The sequence below is a fragment of the Salvelinus namaycush genome, unplaced genomic scaffold, assembly GCF_016432855.1.
Source record: "Salvelinus namaycush isolate Seneca unplaced genomic scaffold, SaNama_1.0 Scaffold1367, whole genome shotgun sequence".
NCBI classification, from domain to species: Eukaryota; Metazoa; Chordata; class Actinopteri; order Salmoniformes; family Salmonidae; genus Salvelinus; species Salvelinus namaycush.
The window spans coordinates 53,620-63,873 of NW_024058083.1; the positions used below are offsets into that span (position 1 = coordinate 53,620).

Sequence of the window (10,254 nt, forward strand, 5' to 3'; positions counted from 1 at the left end):
AGTGCCACAACGCCTCTCATTGGGGAATGAATGTAATTATATATATATTTCATGAGTGTGTGTGCGTTGTTAACATCTGCCTAAGTTACTGCTCAGATCTTCCAGTCTGGACGACAACCAGACGACGGGTCCGGAACGGCGACCCCAAATCCGGACACCCACGGCCCATCCTTGTGGCGGCATGCCCGCTGCCAGAGAGCCTACCAAGGTAAACCACCAAGGGGGGGACCACAACGGCGATCACCAACCAGGACATCCCCTGGCCCTCCCTGGGGTACTTTGCAGCTTCCAGGGAACCTACCAAGGTACATCACTAGAAGGGACCGCAACGGCGATCACCAACCGGACATCAACTGCCATCCTTGTGGTGGACTGCTCCGCTTTCAGAGAAGCCTACCAAGTTCAACCACCAGAGGGGACTGCAACGATGATCAACAAGCAGGACACCACGTGTTCATGATTTTATGTTGATTTGTAACTTGCAGGACAAACAAGATCCAAACCACCAGGGGGGGTATGTCATGATGTTGCCTGCTTGGGTACTTCAAACCCCATCCCCCTCTCTCTGCCTCTCCCTTTCCTACCACAACCCATGCGGTGATCACAGAGAGATGTCGTAAATTCCTGAGAATCCCCCCACCACAAACAAACAGTATTAAGAGAGAGGGTAAACTTTCAGGACAAAGGAATTCTCTTCCACCTCACAGAACTTGGGGTACGAACATATTTCATATTCCTGCAAAAGTATGAAATATCGGTGGACAGTCCAGCTATGAACCGGTCCATTTGTCACCACGTGGGAAACTCATGTGAGACTGTGGGACCACATTACCATACCGCTGTTTATATAATAACCTCAGATATGAGGTTTACATCTGTGTGTTGTATAAAATGAATGAGTGAGTATGATACTGTTTGTATAATTGTGTAATATGATTTTGAACTGTTTAATGAAGAAAAATACAACTCCCTGTTGTATTTGAACTAAATCCAAGGACCGCCCCTGAGCCAGTTGGGTCAGAGACCATGGAACCACCCCTCTCTGCTATCTGAATAAAAGCCAACTTTAAGAAATTACCATTCAGACCATGTTTATCCTCAATGGGGAGAACGAAGGTTGAATGTAACATTGCTGAAGTTTTAACCATACCACGTGGTTAAAACTCTTATACTAATAAGAACAAGTTTTGATATTGACTACTAGTCTGCAGCTAGGAATTTGGTATCATTGAACGTGAAGAAAGACAACCGCCGAAACATCATTCTATAACGAATGTCACTCTGAACTATCCACAATAGCCAAGACAGAGACCGACGAATCTCCAACAGAAACTAACTTCTCTCCAACGATCAAGACGACACACACCGAGCGTAACTATATATATATTGATTGCAATTGTTCCCGAATGAGTGAGCGTTCATGTGTAAGGATTAGCATGTCAATTGTTATAATTATGGACTCTGTAGTGACTTCTGAATCGACCCCCATCCATCCCTTTTGTCTAACAAGCCGCCATGCCGGTTCAGCCCACTAGGGCATATTGCTCCCATCATTTCATGTAACTATTTTAAGTTTGTTTGTTTATGCATTTCTGTGAATTAATTAGTTAGTAATAAATAAATGATTTAAGACAATTGATGTATGGATGACTCATAGTGAAGACTGGGTTCGTGCAGATAATCAACGATTTACGACGTTTGGAATGAGACTGACGAGGTAGAGTAAATAAATCATTAATTAGAAGACTAAGGTTATATTGGGAAATTATAACTTTGTAATCTAATAACTTTCCCTGGTGCCCTCGAATTCATAGTTAATTAGTTACGTTATTACTCAAGTGATAGCGTAATCCCTAATTACAGGAATCTTTTATAAAAACTATAAGTCTTCAATTTAACGATAGCAAAGACACAACAGGAGTATGGAGTGTCACTAGGATATGTGGTTTTCTATCTTCAATAATTTACTCAAGGCCAACAGGCCCCCGATTAAATGTCCTACTGCATTGCAGAGACTAAAGATGTGTGTATGTGTGGGCGCGCGTGGGTGGGTGCATGCGCGTACGTGTGTGTAGACATAACGTCCTCCAAGGTCTCTCAGGGTGAGGAGAGCTAAACTATAGATTTTCTGCTGGTTATTGATATTTGTTCTCTTTGAAAGCTATCGATGATATTCTGGTTGGGCATAGGACCTTTGCACCAGACTACCAGTCTACATTTTTCTCCTCTGTTATTTCACAGAAAAAGAATGAAAACTAAACTATGAAGGTTTAGTATCAGCAACAAGATCTCACGGTTTTACCAATTTGACTTCCGATTCTGACGTTTATCCACGTTTCTCCAAACGTTGTTCTAAACACCCTGGGTTGCTCATCCTGCTGCTGGCTCCTCCTTCATCAATTCCAAATGGTTAAGTTAAATGTAAAGGTTTGGGACAGGGTACAAAACAAAAAACAAAAAAAATGACTGTCTAACCCTGGAATTGAACACACAACTCTCGGAGCCAGAGTTCACTGCACATGTCCATCCACCATCTCCACCCACAACACCCTAGCAAAACCAAAGAGCTCAATGTTGTGGCTGGTCATCGATGGACATCCAATTTCAAAGTGAATCTTGGCTGCGTATCAGATCCTTGTGTGACCCTGTGACTCCAGACTGCCTCATGCAATTGTTCATGAGATAAAGATTGTTCATCATAAAGATTGTTCATGAGGTAAAGACTGTTAATAAGATAAAAATTGTTCATGAGATAAAAATTGTTCATGAGATAAAAATTGTTCATGACATAAAGATTATCCATGAGATGAAGACTGTTCATGAGATAAAGATTGTTCATGAGATAAAGATTGTTCATGAGATAAAGATTGTTCATGAGATAAAGCTTGTTCATGAGATAAAGATTGTTCATGAGATGAAGATTGTTCATGAGATGAAGATTGTTCATAAGTTTCTCTAATATGTCAGAAGAAATGAATGAGTAGGGGTGAAGGTGGCTGAAGTTAGATATTCTATCATTGCAAAGCAGCAATAAGATCCAGGTCACCCTCAGTCTCAGACCAATAGTGCTTGATTCCAAATGTAGGGCACACTTTATCAATACATTTGATTGATTAATTGGTACTTTTAAAGACAGTCTAGGACTATCATTACAGAGGATAATTGTCTGTCAAATTAATTGATTTACTTGTCAAACAGAGCTTCACCAATAGCATATATGAAATGTATTAAAGAATGTTGCAGTCTGAATGACTGCTCATTAGCTTGAAAGGGAGTTCCCTTGAGGCCCAGCGGTTCAAGTGTTAATAAATTACAGAGAATCTGGAGAATTTTATTAACTATAATAATGCTTTATTCGTTTTTATACCATGGCATTGTTGAATATTTGTTTCTGATTGGCTTGAAGGTCATTCTTGAAGCCCACCCTATGGGCCCTCGAGTGACACAGCGGTCTGAGACACAACGGTCTGAGACACAGCGGTCTGAGACACAGCGGTCTGAGATACATCGGTCTGAGACACAGAGGTCTGAGACACAGCGGTCTGAGACACAGCGGTCTGAGATACATCGGTCTGAGACACAGCGGTCTGAGACACAGCGGTCTGAGACACAGCGGTCTGAGACACAGCGGTCTGAGACACAGCGGTCTGAGACACAGAGGTCTGAGACACAGCGGTCTGAGACACAGCGGTCAGACACAGCGGTCTGAGACACAGCGGTCTGAGACACAGCGGTCTGAGACACAGAGGTCTGAGACACAGCGGTCTGAGACACAGAGGTCTGAGACACAGCGGTCTGAGACACAGCGGTCTGAGACACAGCGGTCTGAGACACAGAGGTCTGAGACACAGCGGTCTGAGACACAGAGGTCTGAGACACAGCGGTCTGAGACACAGCGGTCTGAGACACAGCGGTCTGAGACACAGCGGTCTGAGACACATCGGTCTGAGACACAGCGGTCTGAGACACAGCGGTCTGAGATACATCGGCCTGAGACACAGAGGTCTGAGACACAGCGGTCTGAGACACAGCGGTCTGAGACACAGCGGTCTGAGACATCAGACCGTATACCACGGGTGTGACAAAACATTTATTTTTACTTCTCTAATTACGTTGGTAACCAGTTTATAATAGCAATAAAGCACCTCGGGGGTTTGTGATATATGGCCAATATACCACGGCCAAGGTCTGTATACAGGCACTCCGCGTTTTGTTGTGCTTAACAACAGCCCTTAGCCGTGGTAAATTGGCCATATACTACACCTCCTCATGCATTATTGCATAAATAATGCACGGTATATTTACACGGTAGAATTCAATGGATATAGTTCATTCTTACATGTTCTGTGTTTAGCAGCTTTTGCAAGCAAAAGTCGAATTGAAAACATGATTGGTATTGTTGAATTCAATGTTCACGATGGCAAGATACTGTAGCTATTCTATCTAGTCAACTTGCTTGGATGTTGAACACATTTCTACAGGCAAATTAACACATTTCTAGCAGCAAATTTGTTAAATTATAGCATTGGAATAAAAGTGATAATCAACTCAGGGCTCTATGAGTTCTCTGGAAAATAATGCAACTCAGTGGAAGATCAGTTCCGCTAGCGTGTCGTGGAAAACACCTTCCACATTGTTCATTATTTTCATAGAACGCATCGCCCCTCGTTGACAATCCCTTACATAACTATTCAGTAGGGTTTCTATAGGGGGTCTATAACAGATGAAGTAGGTCTCTTCTCAAATCAATTGGTTGTTTTGAAACATGCTGATCATATTTCCCATCTCTACTTCAGGACTGCAGTCAAAATGCCTTCCATGGCCTCTCAAAAACATTAACCGACCAGCCATCTTTATTCCACCGGCAACCAGTATTTTAAAAATGAATCTACCCACTTCACACCTCCATCTCAATTATCATTATCTGTCAACCTTTAAAAAATATATGTAAGTTCCCGCCAACCATTTCTTACTTCAGACTTCAAAAGTAGCAATTTTCACGTGTGAAAGACCTGGTTGACTATGAAATAGCAAAATTGAAATGACAGAGTCGAGTCGCAAATATGGAAACGGATTACCCTCGTCTTCCCTCACATCTCCCTCCCTACTATCAATCTCCAACCCATTTCAGTACCGAAGAGGTAAGGTGAGAAGCAATACATTGTTCCTTAGAACACATAAATGTATACAATATATTATCATGAAAGGTATGATGGGGGACTACAGAAGTCACATAACTGTTCTAAAGAGCAATATATAGTCATATCTCTTCAGTCAACAAAGCTGTGTTAGGGCCTGTCATTCAACCTCAACAGTCTGTCTTCAGTTAGGGCCAGTCATTCAACCTCAACAGTCTGTCTTCAGTTAGGGCCTATCATTCAACCTCAACATTCTGTCTTCAGTTAGGGCCTATCATTCAACCTCAACAGTCTGTCTTCAGTTAGGGCCAGTCATTCAACCTCAACAGTCTGTCTTCAGTTAGGGCCTGTCATTCAACCTCAACAGTCTGTCTTCAGTTAGGGCCTGTCATTCAACCTCAACAGTCTGTCTTCAGTTAGGGCCTGTCTTTCAACCTCAACAGTCTGTCTTCAGTTAGGGCCTATCATTCAACCTCAACAGTCTGTCTTCAGTTAGGGCCTGTCATTCAACCTCAACAGTCTGTCTTCAGTTAGGGCCTGTCTTTCAACCTCAACAGTCTGTCTTCAGTTAGGGCCTATCATTCAACCTCAACAGTCTGTCTTCAGTTAGGGCCAGTCATTCAACCTCAACAGTCTGTCTTCAGTTAGGGCCTGTCATTCAACCTCAACAGTCTGTCTTCAGTTAGGGCCTGTCATTCAACCTCAACAGTCTGTCTTCAGTTAGGGCCTGTCATTCAACCTCCATAGTCTGTCTTCAGTTAGGGCCTGTCATTCAACCTCAACAGTCTGTCTTCAGTTAGGGCCTATCATTCAACCTCAACAGTCTGTCTTCAGTTAGGGCCTGTCATTCAACCTCAACAGTCTGTCTTCAGTTAGGGCCTGTCATTCAACCTCAACAGTCTGTCTTCAGTTAGGGCCTATCATTCAACCTCAACAGTCTGTCTTCAGTTAGGGCCTGTCATTCAACCTCAACAGTCTGTCTTCAGTTAGGGCCTGTCATTCAACCTCAACAGTCTGTCTTCAGTTAGGGCCTGTCATTCAACCTCAACAGTCTGTCTTCAGTTAGGGCCTGTCATTCAACCTCAACAGTCTGTCTTCAGTTAGGGCCTGTCATTCAACCTCAACAGTCTGTCTTCAGTTAGGGCCAGTCATTCAACCTCAACAGTCTGTCTTCAGTTAGGGCCAGTCATTCAACCTCCACAGTCTTCAGTTAGGGCCTTCAGAACATGGTCCTCTGTAACAAAGTTAGTTGAACATGGTCCTCTGTAACAAAGTTAGTTGAACATGGTCCTCTGTAACAAAGTTAGTAGAACATGGTCCTCTGTAACTCTGTTAGTAGAACATGGTCCTCTGTAACTCAGTTAGTAGAACATGGTCCTCTGTAACTCTGTTAGTAGAACATGGTCCTCTGTAACTCTGTTAGTAGAACATGGTCCTCTGTAACAAAGTTAGTAGAACATGGTCCTTTGTAACAAAGTTAGTAGAAAATGGTCCTCTGTAACTCTATTAGTAGAACATGGTCTTCTGTAACAAAGTTAGTAGAACATGGTCCTTTGTAACAAAGTTAGTAGAAAATGGTCCTATGTAAACTCTGTTAGTAGAACATGGTCCTCTGTAACTCAGTTAGTAGAACATGGTCCTCTGTAACTCTGTTAGTAGAACATGGTCCTCTGTAACTACGTTAGTAGAACATGGTCCTCTGTAACTCAGCTAGTAGAACATGGTCCTCTGTAACTCAGTTAGTAGAACATGGTCCTCTGTAACTCAGATAGTAGAACAAGGTCCTCTGTATCTCAGTAGAGCATGGTCCTCTGAAACTCAGTTAGTAGAACATGGTCCTCTGTAACTCAGTCAGTAGAAAATAGTCCTCTGTAACTCAGTTAGTCGAACATTGTCCTCTGTAACTCAGTTAGTAGAACATTGTCATCGGTAACTCAGTTAGTAGAACATGGTCCTCTGAAACTCAGTTAGTAGAACATGGTCCTCTGTAACTCAGTCAGTAGAAAATAGTCCTCTGTAACTCAGTTAGTCGAACATTGTCCTCTGTAACTCAGTTAGTAGAACATTGTCATCGGTAACTCAGTTAGTAGAACATGGTCCTCTGTAACTCAGTTAGTAGAACATGGTCCTCTGTAACTCAGTTAGTAGAACAAGGTCCTCTGTAACTCAGTTAGTAGAACATGGTCCTCTGTAACTCAGTCAGTAGAAAATAGTCCTCTGTAACAAAGTTAGCTGAACATGGTCCTCTGTAACAAAGTTAGTAGAACATGGTCCTCTGTAACAAAGTTAGTAGAACATGGTACTCTGTAACAAAGTTAGTAGAACATGTTCCTCTCTAACTCAGATAGTAGAACATGGTCCTCTGTAACTAAGTTAGTAGAACATGGTCCTCTGTAACTCAGTTCGTAGAGCATGGTTCTCTGTAGCTCAGTTGGTAGAACATGGTCCTCTCTAATTCAGTTGATAGAACATGGTCCTCTGTAACTCAGTTGGTATAACATGGTCCTCTGTAACTCAGTTGGTAGAACATGTTCCTCTGTAACTCAGATAGTAGAACATGGTCCTCTGTAACTAAGTTAGTAGAACATGGTCCTCTGTAACTCAGTTCGTAGAGCATGGTCCTCTGTAGCTCAGTTGGTAGAACATGATCCTCTCTAATTCAGTCGGCGGAACATGGTCCTCTGTAACTCAGTTAGTAGAACATGGTCCTCTGTAACTCAGTTAGTAGAACATGGTCTTCTGTTACTCAGTTAGTAGAACATCGTCCTCTGTAGCTCAGTTAGTAGAACATGGTCCTCTGTAACTCAGTTAGTAGAACATGGTCCTCTGTAACTCAGTCAGTAGAAAATAGTCCTCTGTAACTCAGTTAGTCGAACATTGTCCTCTGTAACTCAGTTAGTAGAACATTGTCATCGGTAACTCAGTTAGTAGAACATGGTCCTCTGTAACTCAGTTAGTAGAACATGGTCCTCTGTAACTCAGTTAGTAGAACAAGGTCCTCTGTAACTCAGTTAGTAGAACATGGTCCTCTGTAACTCAGTCAGTAGAAAATAGTCCTCTGTAACAAAGTTAGCTGAACATGGTCCTCTGTAACAAAGTTAGTAGAACATGGTCCTCTGTAACAAAGTTAGTAGAACATGGTACTCTGTAACAAAGTTAGTAGAACATGTTCCTCTCTAACTCAGATAGTAGAACATGGTCCTCTGTAACTAAGTTAGTAGAACATGGTCCTCTGTAACTCAGTTCGTAGAGCATGGTTCTCTGTAGCTCAGTTGGTAGAACATGGTCCTCTCTAATTCAGTTGATAGAACATGGTCCTCTGTAACTCAGTTGGTATAACATGGTCCTCTGTAACTCAGTTGGTAGAACATGTTCCTCTGTAACTCAGATAGTAGAACATGGTCCTCTGTAACTAAGTTAGTAGAACATGGTCCTCTGTAACTCAGTTCGTAGAGCATGGTCCTCTGTAGCTCAGTTGGTAGAACATGATCCTCTCTAATTCAGTCGGCGGAACATGGTCCTCTGTAACTCAGTTAGTAGAACATGGTCCTCTGTAACTCAGTTAGTAGAACATGGTCTTCTGTTACTCAGTTAGTAGAACATCGTCCTCTGTAGCTCAGTTAGTAGAACATGGTCCTCTGTAACTCAGTTAGTAGAACATGGTCCTCTGTAACTCAGTTAGTAGAACATGGTCCTCTGTAACTCAGTTAGTAGAACATGGTCCTCTGTAACTCAGATAGTATAACATGGTCCTCTGTCACTCAAGTAGTAGAACATGGTCCTCTGTAACTCAGTTCGTAGAACATGGTCCTCTGTAACTCAGTTAGTGGAGAAGTGTCCTCTGTAACTCAGTTAGTAGATAATTGTCCTCTGTAACTCAGTTAGTAGAACATGGTCCTCTCTAATTCAGTTGGCAGAACATGGTCCTCTGTAACTCTGTTGGTATAACATGGTCCTCTGTAACTCAGTTGTTAGAACATGGTCCTCTGTAACTCAGTTCGTAGAACATGGTCCTCTGTAACTCAGTTAGTAGAACATGGTCCTCTCTAACTCAGATAGTAGAACATGGTCCTCTGTAACTAAGTTAGTAGAACATGGTCCTCTGTCGCTCAGTTAGTAGAATATGGTCCTCTGTATCAAAGTTAGTAGGACATGGTCCTCTGTAACTCAGTTAGTAGAACATGGTCCTCTGTAACTCAGTTGGTAAAACATGGTCCTCTGTAGCTTAGTTAGTAGAACATGGTTCTCTGTCGCTCAGTTAGTAGAACATGGTCCTCCCTAACTCAGTTGGTAAAACATGGTCCTCTGTAATTCAGTTAGTAGAACATGGTCCTCTGTAGCTCAGTTAGTAAAACATGGTATCTATTATGAACTGAAACAGAGACCCACTAAAACAGTCATAATATAACTGAACATGAAACGTATCTATTATGAACTGAAACAGACGTTTCCTAGGTGAGACGACAGCAGTGCCAATGCAGCACCCTTTGTTTCTCTCTGTAAATCTGAAGTTCATCAAATTCCTGTCAGCCCCTCTAGCTCCTCTATCTCAGGGCCTCAGATCATGACACGGTCTGTCACTACAAGCTCCTTTACCTCAGAGCCTCAGATCATGACACGGTCTGTCACTACAAGCTCCTCTACCTCAGGGCCTCAGATCATGACACAGTCTGTCACTACAAGCTCCTCTACCTCAGGGCCTCAGATCATGACACGGTCTGTCACTACACGCTCCTCTACCTCAGGGCCTCAGATCATGACACGGTCTGTCACTACAAGCTCCTCTACCTCAGGGCCTCAGATCATGACACGCTCTGTCACTACAAGCTCCTCTACCTCAGGGCCTCAGATCATGACACAGTCTGTCACTACAAGCTCCTCTACCTCAGGGCCTCAGATCATGACACGGTCTGTCACTACATGCTCCTCTACCTCAGGGCCTCAGATCATGACACGGTCTGTCACTACAAGCTCCTCTACCTCAGGGCCTCAGATCATGACACGGTCTGTCACTACACGCTCCTCTACCTCAGGGCCTCAGATCATGACACGGTCTCTCACTACAAGCCAATTCAACTGGAACCCAACCCTCTAGTGTGTGTGAAGGGGTGAAGGA

At 42.9% G+C, this 10,254-nt stretch overlaps 1 protein-coding gene across 1 annotated transcript; it reads right to left on the bottom strand.

Moving 5' to 3' along the window:
- Positions 1–3,424: 3,424 nt before the first annotated feature.
- Positions 3,425–4,059, bottom strand: LOC120036501 (keratin-associated protein 4-7-like; the record flags this gene model as incomplete). Its single annotated transcript, XM_038982943.1, has 1 exon — positions 3,425–4,059. A coding segment is annotated over exon 1 (635 nt), but the record flags the coding sequence as incomplete, so codon positions are not given.
- Between the last annotated feature and the right edge of the window lie 6,195 nt (positions 4,060–10,254).